This window comes from Dendrobates tinctorius, unplaced genomic scaffold (assembly GCF_039654945.1).
Source record: "Dendrobates tinctorius isolate UK_male_01 unplaced genomic scaffold, ASM3965494v1 ptg000265l, whole genome shotgun sequence".
NCBI classification, from domain to species: Eukaryota; Metazoa; Chordata; class Amphibia; order Anura; family Dendrobatidae; genus Dendrobates; species Dendrobates tinctorius.
The window spans coordinates 5702881-5724073 of NW_027361932.1; the positions used below are offsets into that span (position 1 = coordinate 5702881).

Below are 21193 nucleotides of genomic sequence, written 5' to 3' on the forward strand. Positions count from 1 at the left end.
TTTTGCAACTGAAAAACGTATCCTCAAAAAAACGCAGGAAAAACGCTGTGTTTGAATGTAACCTTAGATCAGGAATAGAACAGTCATTTATAGGACATTTCATAACTTTCCCAAATTCCTATGAAAAAATATTCAGCATATTCTGCATTGAACTACTGTACCCAATTTATTATATATTTTAGGAGTCAGAGTCGGTCCATTTTATACCGACTCCAACTCCGAATTCACCAAAATGAGCACCGACTCCACGACTCCGCTCCACAGCCCTGTATGCTACTTTTGAAGGTCTGTTAGTAGCCACATCTCTGCTCTTGATCCTGTGCAGGCTACCACTAAGCAGCTGTCCTTTCTTTATCGCCTTATTGGGGGACACAGAATACCATGGGTGTATGCTGCTGCTGCTAGGAGGCTGACACTATGCAAAAACAAGAAAATTAGCTCCTCCCCGGCAGTATACACCCACCGACAGGCACCAAGCACCTCAGTTTGTGCTTAGTGTCTGTAGGAGGCGGACCGGGATCTCCCCAGATCCGCATTTTTAATCCAATTTTCCTTTCAGGTTTAGTTTGAACTTTTTAATTTCTCCCTCTTTTGTCTTTTAGGTTATTTTCCATCGGGGAAACAGGGTGTAGTTGTCACCCTGATTTCCCATATCATGCGGCTGAGCGAGCAGTGTGGTGTCACCCACATCGCAACTCTCAGTACCGCAGGCAGGACTTTCCCCTATCACCTTCTGGTGATAAGGGTTGAGGACAGGTGGCTGGTCCTTGCCGAATCCCCCTCCTCACCCCTTTCTCGGGACAGGGCTGAGAGGAAGACGGCGATCGCAGGTGTTTCAAGCCATCTTCTGCAGGATGCGGGTACAGAGGACTCTTCGCCTCCCTGCGGCCTGCCGTTTTCCCGTGGGCCCCTGTGGTCATCCTCTTCTGGGACATCAGGTAAGTGCCTGTACGTTCCCTCCGGCCCCGCATAAGCTCCAGTGACATGGGAGAAGAAGGAACCTTGTTTGCAGTTCCACAAGTTTGAATCTCCCGCCCTTTTCAGCCTGTCGCGCGCTCAGCAGCTTGCCTTCATTCACTTTCCCTGCACTAGCCAGGGAGTCTACGGGGTTCCCCTCACTCACCGCAGCGTCACAAGTAGCAGGACCTGGAGATCGCATCCTTAGCGCGGTATGTCGGGCATGGGGCTGCGGCGCCGTCAGGGTGGGAGGCACTTTCACTTTCCCCTCAGCGCGGGGAATTCCTCTGCTCTCCCTCCTCCCTTCCTGAGCGCGCTCTTTTCAGCGCGCCCTTTCTAGCCCATCACAGGGCTTCTTTCTCTTTGATATGCCAGCCTCCCCCTTCGGCCATGCCCTCTCTGTCGCTGTTAGCCAGTCACGGCGCAGCCGCTAAGCTCCGCCCCCAGCCTCCAGCACAAGGATTTCCTGGATTTTCACTCCTTCCTGCGCTGCTTGGGGGACACTTCGGCGTTTCTTCTGCTGCTCGCACAGAATCTCGGTAGGCTCGGCTCTGGGACAGGGATTGGCTCTCCTCGGCAGTTATTCCCTAATTTCTGCGGCCATTCAGTGCAGTTCACTTATGCCCAACCCTTCAGGGGATCTCTGCTTCAGGCCCACCGCTACCTATTACGCCTGTGCGCGCTGTAAAAAGAAGTGGGCATCGGGTCAGTCGTCCCCATTCTGCCCCCCCTGCAGTCCTTCAAATATGTCAGCATCTCAGGAACGCACAGAATCCCGGGCGGAGGGCGCTCTTCCCTCCTCTCTCCCCCCGGAGTGGGCCGTTAAAATGTCACAGTCTGTTTCTGACTTGACAAAAGTATCACAGTCGCTGGACCAGGTCTTAGAACGATTACCTCAGCTATCCTCAGCCACCTCTGCCCCGACCACCTCTCGGGGTGAGTCGTCCGCACCTGACCGCGACCTTCAGAGAGACAGACAGGAAGGACTTCTAGGAAGCGGGCTCTGTCCACTTCGTCTTCGAGCTCGCAGGGCCCTTCCGCTCCCAGGCCTCCTTCCGCTCCCAGGCCTCCTTCTTCCTCGGATGACAGCCTTCAGTCAGGCGATGATTCTCATTCGGAAGCTAGCTCAGAGGGGAACAACGTTTCTAAAACGCGGGACATGGTCGATAGTCTTATTGCAGCTATCTTCCAAACACTAAAGCTTAAACAGGATGAGGCTCCAGCTCAGGAAAGCTCGGTTCTCCTTAGACGAGCCAGACCTCCGTCTCGAACCTTTCCCAATCACGACGATTTCGATACTACCTTATCCAAACACTGGGAGCGCCCTGAGCAACGTTTCTCAGGCCGCAAGTACTTGGACGTTCTGTACCCCTTTGACGCAGAACTGCTCTCAAAGTGGTCCAAGGCTCCAGAGGTAGATCCTCCAGTATCCCGGATAGCCTCTAAAACGGTGCTCTCTCTGCCCGACGGGGCATCGCTCAAAGATCCTACTGACAGGCAGATTGAATCTCTGGCTAAGTCTATCTTTGAGGCATCTGGCGCCTCTCTCTGCCCTATTTTCGCATCCGCCTGGGTGGCGAAGGTCATTTCCGCTTGGGCAAAAATTCTTCGCAGAGGCATCTTAGCGTCAGCTCTGCAAGACGAGTTGGCAGATCAGATTAACCAGGCGGGAAAATACCTTTTGGCCGCCTCCTTGGACGCGGCCGACTGCGTAGCAAGGGCTAACAGCAACATAGTAGCTGTACGCCGAGTCCTTTGGCTAAAGTCATGGAATGCGGACACTACTTCGAAAAAGTTGCTTACCAATCTGCCATTCCATGGCTCTAGGCTCTTTGGAGCAAAGCTGGATCAGATAATTTCCGATGCCACTGGAGGTAAAAGTACTTCGCTTCCCCAGTCTCGACCAAAACGTCCCTTCAACAGAAGGGGGTTTCGACCATTCAGGCCCTTTCGTCCCTTCTCTGCCACGGAGAGAGCCACTCAACAGGATCGGCCGCCTGCCACCAGGGAGCGGGATCAGAGGAAACCTTCCTACGAACCCGCTCCTCGCTGGAGATCTAGAGGACAATATTCCAGATCTGCAGGAGCCAATTCCGGCAGATTTTCGTCTGTGACGGGTCACCCCCACCTGGAATCTCTTCCAGGGTGGGCGGCAGACTTTCCTTTTTCGCGGATGCTTGGCTGTCCTTTGTAGACGACGCTTGGGTCAGAGAACTCGTCGCATCCGGTTACAAAATCGAATTTGCTTCACTCCCGAACAGACGGTTTTTCCGGTCTCGGCCTCCGCGACAGCGGGCCCAGATTCCGGGTTTTCTGCAGGCCATTTCCTCCCTTCTTTCCGCCGGAGTCATTGTTCCCGTTCCCTCAGACGAACGGTTTTCCGGGTTCTACTCCAATCTCTATGTAGTCCCGAAGAAAGACGGCTCTCTTCATCCTATTCTGGACCTCAAATTGCTCAATCGCCACGTGAAGATTCTTCATTTCAGGATGGAGTCTCTTCGGTCGGTGATTGCTTCCATGGAGCCCGGGGAATTTCTCTGCTCGGTGGACATTGGGGATGCCTATCTGCACATTCCAATTTGTGTGCAACATCAGAAGTATCTTCGATTTGCGTTTCAGGGAGACCACTTTCAGTTCACAGCTCTTCCTTTCGGCCTGGCTTCAGCGCCCCGGGTTTTCACGAAGGTGATGGCAACCGTCATGGCCATCCTTCGCTCCAGAGGGATCCTCATCATCCCCTATCTGGACGATCTTTTGATCAAGGGTTCGTCTCGCCAGGACTGTCTCCGGAGCCTTCAGATAACCCTGGACACTATCAGCCGCCTAGGTTGGCTGGTCAACAAGGAGAAGTCCATTCTGATCCCCACCCAGCGTCTGACCTTTCTGGGTATGGAATTCGACACGGAGCTAGCCCGTGTTTTTCTTCCAAAGGAAAAATTTACAACTCTGTCCAAGGGCATCAGAACTCTCAAGAGGCCTGCTCCCATTCCCATTCGGTTCTGCATGAAGGTCCTGGGGAAGATGGTGGCCTCCATGGAAGCAGTGCCCTTTGCGCAGTTTCACCTTCGCCCCCTCCAGCTGTCTCTGCTTTCAGCCTGGGACAAGACCACGATGTCCTTGGACCGTCCTATTCGGCTTCCTCTCAGAGTGAGGCAGTCTCTCACTTGGTGGCTACGGCCAGCGTCAGTTCTCCAAGGGAGGTCCTTCCTTCCGCCTCAGTGGCAAATCATCACCACCGATGCGAGCCTTCTAGGATGGGGAGCCGTGTTCCATCAGAAAGCGGCCCAAGGCCGCTGGAAGCCACAGGAGTCTCTCCTTCCAATCAATCTTTTGGAGATCAGGGCAATTTTCCTGGCCCTTCACTGGCAGCCCCTCCTCTCCGGCAAGCCGGTCCGTATTCAGTCGGACAACGCCACAGCCGTGGCGTACATAAACCATCAGGGGGGCATGCGCAGCAAACAAGTAATGTCAGAAGTGGCCAGGATATTACGCTGGGCAGAACGTTACGTTCCGACAATCTCCGCCGTCCATATTCCAGGGGTGGAAAATTGGGCAGCCGACTTTGAGTCGCCAGGGCCTAGCGTCCGGCGAATGGTCCCTGCACCCCGCGGTCTTCTCTCAGATATGCGACCGTTGGGGCACCCCGGATGTCGATCTCATGGCATCTCGGATGAACCACAAGGTGCCGCAGTTCGTAGCCAGGTCCAGGGACCCTCTAGCCGTCGCATGCGACGCACTGGTGACTCCGTGGTCCCAGTTTCAACTTCCGTATCTGTTCCCGCCTCTGGCATTGATCCCTCGGGTGGTCAAAAAGATAAAATCGGAAGGCGTACCAGTGATTCTAGTCGCTCCAGATTGGCCAAGACGGCCTTGGTACGCGGAACTGGTCAACATGCTCGCGGACGTTCCCTGGAGGCTTCCGGACCGTCCAGACCTTCTCTCGCAAGGCCCCCTTTACCACGAGAATTCTCAGTCTGAGTTTGACGGCATGGCCGTTGAGACCGCAATTCTGAAGGAATCGGGTCTGTCCAGTCAGGTTATTCAAACTATGATCAGAGCCAGGAAACCAGCCTCTTCCCGCATTTACTATAGGTACTGGAAGGCTTTTTTCCGTTGGTGCGATAAGAGTCTTCCCAATGTCTTTTTCTATCCTGGGGTTTCTTCAGGCTGGGTTAGACGCGGGTCTGTCCCTCAGTACGCTCAAGGGCCAGGTTTCCGCTCTCTCTATCCTCTTCCAAAGAGAGCTAGCTTCTCTACCACAGGTCAAGACCTTTCTACAAGGGGTTTCCCACGTGGCTCCTCCTCATCATTCGCCAATAGACCCGTGGGATCTCAACCTCGTCCTTAGCGCGCTCCAGAAGGCGCCGTTCGAGCCTCTCCAGGACATTCCTTTGTCCCTTCTCTCTTGGAAGGTCACCTTTTTGATCGCCATTTCATCCATCAGAAGAGTTTCTGAATTGGCGGCCTTGTCATGTCGTTCCCCTTACCTCATTCTCCATCAGGACAAAGCCGTCCTCAGGCCCATTCCTTCTTTTCTTCCAAAGGTGGTTTCCGCTTTCCATATCAATGAGGATATCGTCCTTCCTTCTTTTTGTCCAGCTCCATCTCATCCTCTTGAGAAGTCTCTCCACAAACTGGACGTAGTTAGAGCCCTGCGTGTCTATCTTGCTAGGACCTCTTCCTTTTCGTCTGTCCGATTCCTTGCTGATCATCTCTGAAGGTCGCCAGAAGGGCCTTCTGGCTTCCAAATCCACGATCGCTCGCTGGATTCGTTCTACCATTCTGGAAGCGTATCGTCTTCAGGAAAAGCGGGCCCCCTCCGGGAGTAAGAGCTCATTCCACCCGGGCTGTGGCGGCTTCGTGGGCTGCTCGTCACCAGGCCTCGGCCATGCAAATTTGCAAGGCTGCAACCTGGTCATCTTTGCACACCTTCACGAGGTTCTACAGGGTTCATACCCAGGCTTCGTCTGATGCTGTGGTTGGTAGGAAGGTTCTGCAGGCGGCGGTGGCTCACCGGCCGACCTGAGCCTTTCGGTTACTTTCGTTCCTTTTTGCTGTTCCCACCCTTGGGACTGCTTTGGAACGTCCCATGGTATTCTGTGTCCCCCAATAAGGCGATAAAGAAAGATGGATTTTTGGTTCTTACCGTAAAATCTCTTTCTTGGAGCCTTCATTGGGGGACACAGCACCCTCCCTGTTTAAGTTGTACCGTGTTGGGTCTTAGAGTCCCTTGTTGGGTTGGTACATATGGTTCGAGTTTTTCTCGTTGCTTCTCCTACTGCTTTTTCACCAACTGAGGTGCTTGGTGCTTGTCGGTGGGTGTATACTGCCGGGGAGGAGCTAATTTTCTTGTTTTTGCATAGTGTCAGCCTCCTAGCAGCAGCAGCATACACCCATGGTATTCTGTGTCCCCCAATGAAGGCTCCAAGAAAGAGATTTTACGGTAAGAACCAAAAATCCATCTTTTTCAGTTGTAGATGTGCATATGTTTGCTAGAATTGTCTCCATGTACAAAAAGTCTGAAAGATAGTTTTATGCCTTTTCTTATAATTGCTCTTTTGTTTCATGTTTTTTTTTTTTTTATTTCATTGCTCGATTTGACCTTACATCTTAGACTAAATGTCTTTGTCCAGTTTAGGGGGAAGTCAATTTGCAGCTATCCATACAATATAATCCCATGTTTAAAATAAACTTAAAAATACACACTGTTCTAGATTTTCTGCTATGGAAAATAATCTCTTGTGCTATCAATAGTGCATACTTTTAAGATCTGTGCTTTGGCATAATCCTAGTACTTGCAATGCAGGAAATGGTTCACTCTTCCGATGTATGACTCGGCCAGAGTTATCTATTTTTAAATGAGTCTATCCTTAATGCAGCAGCCAGGGTTGTCCATCTGGCTAATCGTTTCTCAGACGCGTCCGCTCTTCGCCAGTCGTTACACTGGCTGCCAATTCATTACAGGGTACAATTCAAAGTACTTGTTCTCACCCACAAAGCTCTCCACAGTGCGGCACCCCCTTACATCTCCTCCCTCATTTCTGTCTATCGGCCTAACCGACCGCTGCGCTCTGCAAATGACTTTCGACTAACCTCTGCCCTAATCCGTACCTCCCACTCCCGACTCCAAGACTTCTCCCGTGCTGCGCCAATCCTCTGGAATGCTCTACCCCAAAATATTAGGACCATCCACAATTTGCATAGTTTTAGGTTCTCGCTCAAAACACATTTGTTCAGAGCGGCCTATCACATTCAGTAATCAAAGTCATGTTTGTGTGTGTGTGTAGCCCATTCACTATCTCCATCTAACCCCCACCCCCTGAAGATGGCTGGACCGTCATTGTAAATACATCATTGTAAATACAAACCTGTGCTTTGTATCCCCCCCACCTCATTGTAGATTGTAAGCTCCACGAGCAGGGTCGTCTTATTTCGCTTTAATTATTGTATTGTTAACGTTGTTACTTATGACTGTTGTGTTTGAAACTGTTCAACTGTAAAGCGCTGCGGAATATGTTGGCGCTATGTAAATAAAGATTATTATTATTATTATTAAATGAGTCATCATGACAGACACCCCAAAATTTGTATTGGGGGCTTTATACTATTTAAAGTGAACCTGTCACCAGGTTTGAACGATATGAGAAGACCACGTTTCAGGTGTGATATACAGCATTCTAATATGCTGTGTTTATGCCCCCCATCCCGACCTGCAAGACAAGAAAACCACCTTTTATACTCACCTGCTGGCTCTTTGAATGTTCCTGGCGCATGCGCACTGCAGTATTTGACTTTGCCCTAGTCAGGGCAGAGAAGTATGTCTGCGCAGGAGCACGATCCTGGGAAGACTGTGTGCATAACGCAGGGATGCGTCATCCACACGAAGAAAGGAGGACAGCATAAAAAGAAGGGAAGTGTCAGACCGGCCTGCAAGTGAATATAATAGGTCTTTTTCTTCTCTTGCTGGCTGGATTGATGGCATATACCGTATACAACATTATACTGTGTATCAGGCCTGAAATGTGGTGGCTGTATAGCATTTCAGTCAAACCTGATGACAGGTTTCCTTTAAGATGGGACTGTTTTTGTATTATTACTTACCGGCAAATAATTTTGGAAAGTCACCTCCTCCTCCTCTTTCTGTGTCTGGGGGACAGCAATTCCCCTCCTGAAGGGACTGAGCGAATCTGTTTTAGCATAGTGTCCTGTAGAAGTCACACCTCTTGCCCAGCTTCTTTGCTTTATTTTAGAATGTACACCTCCCTCTCTTGCTCAGAATCTGACAGGATACATCCTCCCTTCATATCTCTAAAGTGAAGGGAAGACTGTGCGCATTAACTTACTATTTCTTCTTGGAGCATGAACAGCGTAAACAGGGCAGTAATAATTTTTCCCCCTTCGCACCAGCTATGGGGTCCACCCAGTGTTACCTGCTTCTTCCCTCCCCAATTTTTGAGCATACTCACCTATCCAAGGAAAAGGCATTGATGTAGCACATTGTGAATGCTGAAGGGAGTATGTTGGCACACGTAGATTCTTATGAATACTCCTCCTTGGTCGCATCTGCTTTATTCTTTGCCCCATGACAGCAGAGTCTTAAGTATGGTTATCTGTACAATAGAAACTGACTTGGCTTATGTCAAAGAATTGAGGCTTTTGAACCTATATCTTCCTCCAAGATTTGGCATACTCCCAGAACTTTGGCACTTCCCAGCAATAGCAACTTAAGGCCTGTCTGAGCAGGCCCCTTCTTCCCTACCCACATACCACCTCCTCTGTCTTACAGCTGTGGTAACCAGTAGCAGCCCTTCATCTCCAGTAGTGATTTCACTCATCTCCTTCAGTAGCGTAGGTTCCCCCTGCTAGGATGGGCTACAGATTCCGATACTGTACATCTGCCCCACAGGATGTTGTTGTGGTCTTTTTTTTTTGTGTGTGTGTGTGTGTGTGTGTGGGGGGGGTCGGAAACTTAAAGAGGATGGACTTGTTACCCTCGTTCCTGTTGTCTGGTGGAGCTGGATTGAAATTTCCACATCCTGAGCCACAACTTCAGTAGCTAACATAGCCTGCAGCAGAGGCCAATCCTGGATAAGCGTGTGCTGCTTTCCATCACTGTGGCCCTGCAGCTCAGCAGTCTGCCCATCCACACACCTGATTTCAATCACTGTGGCCCTGCAGCTCAGCAGTCTGCCCATCCACACACCTGATTTCAATCACTGTGGCTCAGCAGTCTGCCCATTCTCTCTCACACACACACACACCCGCGCTAAGGATTACAAAGATAGAGGCAACAGGTAATCCGCTTCCAGTCCATAATAAAAATCATTTCTGACAATTTATTCTTGGGATTAACATATTTGCGCAATTACTTTTTTTTTTTTTTTTTTCCCCTGTGCTTTTCCCCATATTCAGTAACTATAATTATGACCGCCATAGTAAGCAACTACAAATAGTGGTATTAAGACTGTACCTACTGGTTTATAGTTGTACCACTCCAAATAAGTATGTCACAGCCTTGCAGTTATATCTATACTGTGGTTCTGCTCCCTATTTCCACAGAATCTGTTTGCTTACAAAAGCAACATCTGCATAGATTCTGTATACTCCGCTCACCCAGGTGACCTCAACGTAGAATCTGTGTTTTGCTTGCTAATACCAAATCCACATAGCCCCCCCTTCCCCCAGCAAACTTCTGAATATCACGCAATATGCTCTGACTATAATGGCATCATCTGTATATAAATTGTGTTGTATGGGCTCTATACCAGGACATGTCTGCATAAGACTACCTGTTCTGCTCCCCCACTGCATTATATGTATAGAATCTGTATGTTCTGCCCACATGGGCTATAGCTACAGAAAAACAGTATGTCTTGTCCACCAAATCAGTATTTGTACAGCCTGTATATTCTGCCCACCTGGACAACGTGCATAGAGCTGATATTTTCTGCCCACTAAGGCAATGTCTGCATAGATTATATATATATATATATATATATATATATATATATATATATATATATATATATATATATAATACACACATTTTTTCTTCTCCATATGGCCGGTAATTATGCTTTGCAAAGCCTCTTTATTTTGCCCATTAGGACAGTGATTTTATAGAACCGGTACAGTGGCATGTAAAAGTTTGGGCCCCTTTTTGGTCAAATTTAGTATTATTGTGAACAGTTAAGCAAGTTGAAGATGAAATGATCTCTGAAAGGGCTAAAGACGACACATTTCCTCTGTATTTTATGGGATTTTTTTTTTTTTTTTTGCATCTTAAAAATTACAAAAAAAAGAAAATAAACCTATGCATACGTTTGAGCACCCTTGGCGAGTTGTCCTCAGAAAACTTTGACCAAGGTTTCAGACCTTAACTGGCAGTTTAGGGTTTTGTCTTGTTGACTATCCTCATTAGGAAAGGCCAGGTGATGCAAATTTCCCAGCTTTGTAAAAGCTGTTCTCCTCTAACCTTGTGCCAAAAAACAGCAGCCATGGGTTCTTCTACGCAGCTACCTAGCACTCTGAAAATGGTAGCGGCCCACAAAGCAGGAGAAGGCTATAAGAAGATGGCAAAGCGTTTTCAAGATGCCCTTTCCTCTGTAAGAAATGACAGTAAACAGGAACAGTGGATTTCAAGATAATGTCTACAAGACCAAGTAAACTTTCAGTGAGAGCTGCTCGTAGGATTGCTACAGTGACAAATCGGAACCCCCGCTTGACTGTAAAAGGCCTTCCGATTTAGCAGACTGTAGTTGTGGTACATTTGTTCTGCTGTCATAAGAAGAAAACCTCTCCTGCATCCTCACCATAAAGTTCAGCGTCAGAAGTATGCAAAAGAACATTTAAACAAGCCTGTTGCATTTTGGAAACAAGTCCTATAGACCGATGAGGTGAAAATTTGAACTTTGGCCACAATGATCAAAGGTGTATGTGTGGAGCAAAAAGGGCACAATTTCAGGAAAAGAACATCTTGGCAGCCATTAACCATGGGTGTAGATCAATCATGCTTTGGGGTTGTGTTGGAGCCAATGGCACGGGGATCTTTTCACTGTTAGAGGGAAGAGTGGATTCAATGAAATTTCAGCAAATTCTTGATATAAACATAACACCATCAGTAAAAATGCTGAAGTTGAAAAGAATGATTCTCTAAACTTGTCAAAATCCACAATAGACTAGCTCATAATGCACGACCTTAAGGTATTACAATGGCCCTCACAGTCCTCTGATCTGAACATCATTGAAAATCTGTGGCTAGACCTCAAAATAGTAGTGCATGCAAAATGACACAAGAACCTCACAGAACTGGAAGAATTTTCCAAAGAAAAATGTGTGAAAATACTGCAAACAAGAATTGACAAGACTCTTGGCTGGCTAATTTTTTTTAAAAATGAAAAAAGCTGTGATAATTGCCAAAGGGGGTGCTAATTGGTACTAACCATGCAGGGTGCCCAGACTTTTGTATCTGCCCATTTTCCTTTTTATAATCTTGAAAATGTAAAAGATAAAAAAAGTGTGGTATAGAGGTGTGTGTGTGTGTGTATAAAACTATATATACACCGTATAAGCCGAGATTTTCAGCCCATTTTTTTTTTAGGCTGAAAGTGCCCCCCCATGGCTTATACTCGAGTCATTGTCCCTGGGGTCGGCAGGGGAGGGGGAGTGCGGCTGTTAGTTCATACTCACCCCCTCCTGGCAAGGTCTCTGCAGTCCCTGCTTCTCAGATGGTCTCTGGCGCCGCAGCTCTTCCTGTGTTCAGCGGTCATGTGGTACCGCTAATTAAAGTAATGAATATGCGCATATTCAATACTTTAATGAGTGGCACCACATGACCACTAAACACTGGAAGGAGTTGCGGCGCCGGAGACCATCTGAGAAGCAGGGAGTGGGGAGGACGGGGGGAGCCATGCTATATTCACCTGACCTCATTCCAACGCCGCACCCCGATCTGTTTTTGGCGTCCTCTGGCTGTGAGGTTCAGGTCAGAGGGTGCGATGACATGTTTAGTGCATGTCCTCTGCCTGAACAGTCACTGCAGAGACCCGGAAGACAGATCGGCGTGCGGCGGTGGAACGGGGACAGGTGAATATCGCACGTGTCGGGGGCCTGAGCCAGCGGCTGCCCCTGGCCCCCATAGTGCGCCGGTGTCCCCGCCTGCAATTTTTTTTTTTTTTTTTTTTAATCGCAGCAGCATGTGGGGCATATTATTTTATTGAGCATCTTATGGGACCAATATTAACCTTTGTGCAGCATTATATGGGTGTATTTTGTATGAAGCATCTTATGGGTCCCATCATGAACTATATGGAGCATTATATGAGGCTCCTGATTCAATATGGATATTCAAAAACATTTAACCTACTGGTGTCTCAATTAATTTTATTGGTATCCATTTTTATTTTTGAAATTTACAAGAAGCTCCTGCATTTCCCACCCTAGGGTTATACTCGAGTCAATAAGTTTTCACAGTTTTTTGTGGCAAAATTAGGGGCCTCAGCTTATACTCTGGTCGGCTTATAATCAATATACGGTGTGTGTATATGTGTGTGTGTGTGTGTATGATATATATATATATATATATATATATATATATATATATATATATATATTGATATATAAGCCGACCTATATACACATACACACACCGTATATTGATTATAAGCCGACCAGAGTATAAGCTGAGGCCCCTAATTTTGCCACAAAAAACTGTGAAAACTTATTGACTATATATATATATATATATATATATATATATAGTGTGTGTGTGGCAGTGGTAGCACCGTCCGTAGTGAAAAGGCAGTGACCAACAAAATTCAAACACCAATTAACAGTCCAATCCACACAAGTGCATATAACTTCAGTGCATATAATTAGTATCCATTTCACCACGTACGGAATATATATTATACAACATCCTTCATTTTACAGACACTAAACACGCCACGCCAGTATTCCTCTGACTAGTTCCCATGGGTGTCTATGCGCCGTATCCAAGACTATTCACACAGCATTACATGTTGCAGGCTCTACACACGCTAGTCCTCCTCTGACTAGTTCCCGTGGGTGCCTTGCACCGCTGTATTCCAGTCTCTGTTCACAAAGCATTTCGTGTTGCAGACACTACACATGCCACTCTTCCTCTGACTAGTTCCCGTGGTGTCCTGCACCGCTGCATCACAGTCTCTTTACTCACAGCCGTACACAAACCTTGACATCCTCCTGTCTGCAGTCCTTCCTTTGGGCATAGGACAGTCTACCTCCGGTTCACCTCCGGGCGCAAGAACTGTCCACATCCGTGACCAGTGATTGTGGACAGCAGCACCACTGTACGATGTGGGTTGCCAGGCCTCTCTCTGACCCAGACACACCTGAGACTCACTAAGCCCTCACTCAGACCTCACTAACCCTTTCCTGCAGGGCTTTTGTCACAGAAACCTGTGGCTTTCAGCCACATGAAAAACCTGGATCCGGAATGGAACAGACTGCAACACTATCATACTGCAATCTGTTTCAAACACACCATCCAGAGCAAGTTTTCCCTACCTCTGTCTTGGACACTTAACATATCCAAGACTAACCTTACTTTTATTATCAGTCTGCATTGCAGTCACAGCTATGCCCGTGACTGTCATGCACACCTATGGCCTTCATACGCCTCCATGCACATCCTGGGGAGAACACACAGCGCCCCTACCTGTGACATCGGTCACTGCTTCCCCATTGCAATACCAGCTACTCCTGTAACCGCGATGCATCCTTATAGCCTCAATACACCTCCTTGCATATCCTGGGGAGAACACACAGCGCCCCCTAGCTGTAACATGGGTCACTGTGTCACATTTTTTTTTAAAACTGAAACGCTTAAATGTCTTTTTTAGAGATCATTTCAACTTGCTTAACTGTTCACAGTAAGGCTCTGTGCCCACGTTGCGTTTTTTGTGTTTCCGAAACGCTTTTGCTGCTGCGGAAACGCTTAAAAAACCCTAATAAAATGCATCCCCATGCAATCCTATGGGATTCCGCAGTTGCTGTGCCCATGCTGCGGATTTTTCCGCTGCGGAATAGCATAGAGGTAAAATCTGCAGCATGTCCATTATTTCTTCGGAATCGTGGCGATTCCGCCGCCACAGGATTGCATTGAAATGCTCACTTTACGCATGTGGCTATGCCCACCATGCATAAAGTGAGCGCTTCATGTGCGGATGGTACCCAGGGTCTGGAGGAGAGGAGACTCTCCTCCATGTCCTGGGTACCATATTCCTGTAAAAAATAGAATTAAAATAAAAAATAGAGATATACTTACCCTCTGTTGGCCCCCGGAGTCCTCCCGCCTCTCAGCCACGCTGCCAGCAACTTCCGTACCCAGGGATGCATTGCGCAAATGACATCTGATGACGTAGCGGTCTCGTCATCAGAGGTCATTGTCGCAAGGCATCCCTGGGAATGGAAGTTGCTGGCATCGCCATGAGGGCCGGGACGACTCCGGGGGCCGACAGAGGGTAAGTATATCTCTAATATATAATTATTTTTTTTTTATTTTTTTGTTTAATTTAACATTCTGTCTTTTACTATTGATGCTGCATAGGCAGCATCAATAGTAAAAAGTGGGTCACACCTGCCAAGCACTATGCTTGACAAGTGTGACCAACCTGTCAATCACTTTTCCAAGCGATGCTTCAAATCGCTTGCAAAATGCTTGTGTTTTGTGGGAAAATGCACGCGAATTCCGCATGCGTTTTACCCGCGTCGGGGAGTAGCGGAAATTTCTGCAGCATTTCTGCAACTTGGGCACATAGCCTAAAAGTAATTTTGACCAGGGGTGCCCATATAATTCCATGCCGCTTTGTGTTCTTCAACAGGATAAGATCTGCACAAAACCAGTTTGTACGCATGGGCAAGATGTATATAAAAATACCTGATAGATTTTGCGCACCATTGCAACCTCTCCATAATGCCTGTAAATTTTGTTCACAAGGACAGCATATTACTGGTATGTTCTGTTCTAGACAGCTTAGAACCTTTTTGTTCTGCCTACATGGTACATCTGGGCAATGCCTAGATAAAATCTTTGTCCTGCCCAGCAAGCAACATGAGAGTTCTTAGATTCTTCTGCATAAACTCAGTGTTTTGTTTTTTTTTGTTTTGTTTTTTTTTTGCCAATCAGAGCAACATTTTGCTCCTAAGGGGAAAGAATCTCCTTGAGCCAAACACAATGTTTTCTACTTTCTATGAGGCATACAGATAAGACTCGTTTAACCGTTCTGTTACCTGTATGCCGATAGTAATGGATAAGGATCATCCAGGGGTGACAGATTCCCTTTTGTGTGCACAGTGTGCATTGGATTTCCTCTTCATTTTAAAAGTTGCTGAAAATTTTTGTGCAGCATGAAATCCACAGCATGTCAATTTATCATGCAGAATGTTTCACATATTGCTGCTGATTTTGTTGTAGAACTAATACATTTTACTCTTTTTGTATTGCAAAATTTAAATGTACTTTATACTTGACTGTGGATGAGAAAGCTTTATGCAATGTCTACATTCTATATATGATCTAACATAATCTTTCTTGTATTGTGTTGGTGTACGTTTATTGACATTTTCTTAACCTGAACTTTTAAATTGTAGCTAAACAGAGTATGGAGAAGATTTTGAGCAATTTAAAGCTGCTAGATCCAGATGAGCTACGAGAAGAGATATTAAAGGCAGGATTGAAGTGTGGGCCTATCACATTGACAACTAGATATTTGTTTGAGAAGAAACTCGCTCGCACCCTACTGGAACAGCAAGGCTTTGAGGTGAAGACCTTCAGCTCAAGTGATGAAATAGCTACATCCACTAACAAACAAAATGCCGATTGTGTTCTGCAGGCCAAATATTCTGAAGACAAGGACTTTGGCTACAGTGTAGGTTTAAACCCTCCAACAGAGGACTCCATATCCAAAAAAGACTTTGCAGCCAGTGAGGGTTCAGGAGCTGCTCCCTTCTCCACAGGTTCCTATTCTAATGGCCCGCCTGTGTACTATGCTGTCTGCCCAGTGTGTGAGGACACACCAGCTAGGACTGGTAAGTTACTTAGCATTTGACATGGTTCTGAAATCACTTATGGTGCTTACCATTTTTAACCATTTTATATGCAAAACATGCTGCAAAACAGGCAAGGCGGATAGATTGATTGCCCAGTCATACTACTCTAGAATTGATAGTGTATGTAGTACAGCCTTTTACGGGTTCACATGACTGATTTAGAAGATTGCAAAGAGGCTTTTTCCTAACGAATCTTTATGCTTAAAGATGAAAAAGATTAATATTGTCCAATTCCATTGTTGCGATATACAACAATTCTTTATTCAAGTATGCTAATGAGGCTTTCAGTGTGCTTTTGGTGTAGACCAGAACCTATTTGTTTTTCATTTGTCTTGCTCTCCTCTGGTTCTGGTTTTAACCCCTTAATGACCAGTGCACATTTTTTTTAAATCTGACCATTGTCACTTTATGTAGCAATAACTCTGGAGTGCTTCAACATGTCCCATTGATTTGGAGACTATTTTTTTCTTGACACATTATACTTCATGATAATGGTAAACTTAAGTTGATATGTTTTTGTTTATAAAAATATCAGAGATTTGACAGATTTAAGACTTTCTTATAGATGTGCCCCTGCTGTGTACTGTGTAATGGCTGTGGCTGACTGTGCAGGAACATGGTCTGATCATACCACAGCTCCTGGGCATGGGAGGGAGCAAAAGAGCATACAGATAGCATATCATGGTTCTCACAGCTGATTGCTTCTGTGAGGTGGTATATTGTTTTAACCCTTTCACTTCCCTCCCCAAGCCTTTCACCTTCCTGACCATGCCAAATTTTACATTTCCGACCAGTGTCACTTTGAGGTAATAACCCTGGAACGCTTCAACGAATTCCCGGGATTCTGAGATTTTCTCGTGACCTATTGTACTCCATGATGGTGGTAAAATTTGGTACGTTTTTTTTGTGAAAATATAGGAAATATTAAAAACTTTGCACTTTTCAAACTTTTAATACACGACATTAAACCGCATGTCTACTTTTCATCTGTCTGCATAATTTTTAAACCTTTTTTTGGTTTTGTAAGTTAGAAGGGTTAAAAGGAACCGATCAGGTCCCCCATGCCCTCCAAAACAGCAGCATTCACCCATGTATGATTTAAATTCCCTGCCTATCCAACCCTGTATAATGTTATTGAGTGAAAACGAGGTATAAAAAAAAAAATAGAATTAGACTTACCGGTAATTCGGTTTCTAGAAACCTTCCACGACAGCATAGGAGGTTGTCTCCATGCCCTAATGGGGGACAGGAAGCACGAGAGGTTAAAAGGTCCCTCCCACCTCCCTCTCACCAGTGACATAACTGATTACCATAGCATCGGTTACCTTAAGATTCTCAGAATTTGTCCAAGAATGCAGGGAGGGAAATAGTGGTGTCGAGGAAGGTTTCTAGAAACCGAATTACCGGTAAGTCTAATTCTATTTTCTCTAGCAACCTTCCACGACAGCATAGGGGGCATAACAACCTATACTGCACTGGGGGGGACAACGGCCTGAAGAACCTTTCGGCCAAAGACTAAATGCCTGTTGGACATAAGGTCCAACCTGTAGTGTTTAGAAAAAGTATGGAAGGAGGACCAGGTTGCTGCCTTACAAATCTGCTCTGAAGATGCGCCTGCCCTCTCAGCCCATGAAGTAGAGGTAGATCGTGTTGAATGTGCTTTGATCCCTGTAGGGGGAGTGATGTTTGTGCCAGGTATGCTTCAGAGAGAGCCTTTTTAATCCAATTGGCAATGGTGTTTTTTGCCACCTTCTTTCCTCTGTTTGGACCAGAGGTATGGATGAATAGGTTGTGGTCGATTCTATAAGGCTTGGTACACTCTCAAGTAGTGGAGAATTATTCGCCTTACGTCCAGCGTATGAAACACCTCTTCTTTAGGGTTTGCTGGGTCTTGACAAATTGAGGGGAGAATTATATTCTGTGATCTAGGAAAGTCCGACACAACCTTTGGTAGAAAAGACGGATCAAGGGAGAGAAATATGGAGTCATCTCTGACTGTTACGTAAGGTTCTCTGATTGAGAGAGCCTGTAGCTCTCCTATTCGCCTTGCTGAGGTTATTGCTATAAGGAAGGCCACCTTACAGGAGAGCAGCTGAGAAGTACAGGATGGCAGGGGCTCAAAGGGTGATTGAGTGAGTCCCGTAAGAACCACGTTCAAGTCCCATGGTGGAACCGCAACTAGCTTTTTTGGATGTAGCCTAGTGGCTGATGTAATGAATCTTCTTATCCACCTGTGGTTGGCCAAGTCACAGTCAAACATGGAGCTTAATGCTAATATCTGTACTTTCAGTGTGCTAGGCTTTAGACCTAGCTCAAGCCCCCTCTGTAGGAAATCCAGGATACAGGAAATGTTAGGGTTTCCTGGGTCAGGCAAATCTGGCAGATACAATGAGGAAAACTTTTTCCATATTTTGTTATATATAGCAATGGTGACCGGCTTCCGGGATTTCTGGAGGGTGTTAATTACTGCCTCTGATAGACCCTTGGCCCTCAAGATCTGGGTTTCAGTAACCAGGCCGCTAACCTCGTTCCCTGGAGGTTTGGGTGATGTAGCGGGCCCTGTAAGAGGTCGTTTTCCAGGGGTAGGAGGACTGGCCCCTCTACCTGTAGCTCTGTAATTAGAGAATACCAGCTCCTTTTTGGCCATAGCGGAGCTACTAGGATGGTCTGGGTTCGATCCTCCCGGATCTTCCTCAGGGTTGCGGCAAAGATTGAAACTGGCGGGAAGGCATATGCCAGACGAAACCTCCACTTGTGGCGAAGGCATCTACCCCCAGGGATCTGTCCCTGGGGTACAGGGAAAAATAGTTTCTCACCCGAGTATTTTCTCTTGAGGCCAGGAGATCCACCTCCGGGAGGCCCCACCTGTTGACCAGCTTCTGAAAGATTTTTTTCGTTTAGGCTCCACTCGCCAGGCTGGATTCATTTTCGGCTCAGGAAATCTGCCTGAAGATTGGCGGTACCCTTTAGGTGGACTGCTGTTAGAGACCAGAAGTGTCTTTCGGCCCAGCAAAATATTCGGCCTGACAGGCCCTCTAGACTGCTGGATCTTGTACCACCTTGGTGTCTGAGATGGGCCACTGTTGTTACATTGTCCGAGTAGACTCTGATATGATGGCCCTGAACTAGGTGTCTTGCCGCCAGGAGAGCTTCCTCCACAGCCTTCAGTTCCCTGAAGTTTGATGACATTGTACTCATTCTCTGGCTCCACAACCCCTGGAATGGTTGTTGGGACACTACGGCTCCCCAGCCTTTTTTGCTGTCATCCGATGTTACCGTGACCAAGGGGATTTGGGACCAGTTGATTACCCTGCACAGATTTTTGTGGTCCATCCACCATGCTAGTGAAGCTTTCACTCTTCCTGGGGTCTGGACTCTTTTGTTCAGGCAAGTGTGATCTCTGTTCCAGTTTCCCAAGATATGGGACTGGAGTATTCTGGAGTGAGCCTGCGCCCAAGGTACCGACTGGATGCATGAGGTCATTGACCCTAGTATGGACATAGCTGACCTGAGGGTCAGGGACCTCTGTTTCCTGACGCTCGAGTTTCTTCAAATTATGGACCTCTGATGTTCCTCCAGGAGGAAGGACATTTGTTTCCTTGAATCTAGGAGGATTCCCAAGAATCTTATCTGCTGGGAGGGTTGGATCTGCGACTTTTTTAATATTCGGGATCCACCCCAGCGATTGGAGAATACCCAGAGTTTGGGTCACCTGGTTTACCAGAGTCTGGTATGAGGCTCCTATTATCAGCAGGTCGTCCAGGTAGGGTACAATGCATATACCTTGGCTTCTGATGTGGGACACAGCTTCCGCCATAATTTTGGAAAATACTCGTGGGGCAGAGGATATTCCAAAGGGAAGTACGTTGTACTGATAGTGCCGGATGTCTGGACCCTGACGGATCACAAACCTTAGGTACTTCCTGTGAGAAGGATGTATAGGAATGTGAAAATAGGCATCCTTCAGATCTATGGTTGCCATGAAGTAAGACCGCCCTATCAGAGGAATGGCGGTCTTTACCAACTCCATCTTGAATCTGCGATATGCAATGTGTCGGTTGAGGCCCTTGAGACTTATTATTCTTGCCTCTCCTGTGGGTTTCTTCACTAGGAACAGCCTGGAATAATGCCCCCTTCCTTGTCCTCCACAGGGACCTGAGAAATGGCGTTTGATTGTAGAAGGAGTTGAATGCCGGATTTTAGTGCTGTAGTCTCCCGAGGTGGTAGGGAGGTAACTCTTATACCCCGTGGTGGGGAGGATTCGAATTCTAGAAGTAGGCCCTCTTTGATCACACTGAGGACCCAGGGGCTGTTGGAAATCAACTGCCAAGAGTGAAAGAACCTTGAAAGCCTCCCCCCCCACCGGGGTCGAGTCTTTGCTTTTCTTGTGGCTGTTGCTGCTGCTGGGGGACCAGGATATTCCTGCCTCTCCCCTTAGCATAGCTCCATCTTCCTGACTTTCCCTTCTCTCTCGGCTGGGATGGCTGATTCTGGGGGGCTCGAAAAAGCCGCTTTTTGGAGTCCTCTGCTCAAGAAGTACCTTTTTGTCTGTGGCCTTTTCAAGAATTTCATCTAAGGGCGAGCCGAAGACATGTTCACCCTTGAAGGGCAAAGAACAGAGCTTTACCTTGGAGGTAACATCCCCGCTCCACGTTTTAAGCCAGAGGGCACGTCTGGCAGAATTGGACTGTACCATAGCCCTGGCAGAGGTGCGGATCATCTCCATCGATGCATCCGCCAAGAAGCCTGTAGGAAGGGAGTTCAGGAGGTCACCTCTTGAGGTTCCCCGAGAAATATGACTCTCTAGTTCCTCTATCCATTGGAAGAGAGACCTAGACACGTATGTGGACGCAATCCCTGACTTTAAGGAAAAAGCAGAGGTTTCCCAGGCTTTCCTTAGGAGGCTCTCTGCTTTACGGTCCATTGGGTCTCTAAGCTGGGACGCGTCATCAAAAGGAAGGACCGTTTTCTTCACCACCCACGCCACCTGGACCTCATCTTTCGGGATGTCCCATTTAAACGCCTCTCCCTCCAGGGGGAATCTATGCCTGAGTTCCGAAGGGGCTGAGTAGCGCATCTCTGGGTACTCCCATTCCTGGGAGATCATATCTACTATGCTCCTATGTACTGGGAAACCTGTTCGACT

At 47.0% G+C, this 21193-nt stretch overlaps 1 protein-coding gene across 4 annotated transcripts in view; it reads left to right on the forward strand.

Moving 5' to 3' along the window:
• Window positions 1–21193, forward strand: part of ANKLE2 (ankyrin repeat and LEM domain containing 2) — a 155190-nt gene that overhangs the window by 3914 nt on the left and 130083 nt on the right. For 2 of the 4 annotated variants that reach the window (XM_073559035.1, XM_073559033.1), the window contains exon 2: window positions 15589–16026. The exons of 1 other annotated variant lie outside the window; for it this stretch is intronic. In XM_073559035.1, the coding sequence (XP_073415136.1) occupies window positions 15600–16026 (427 nt within the window). In that variant the 5' untranslated portion in view covers window positions 15589–15599. The remainder of the gene's footprint in view (window positions 1–15588; window positions 16027–21193) is intronic. One more of the 4 variants, XM_073559034.1, reaches the window with a different exon arrangement.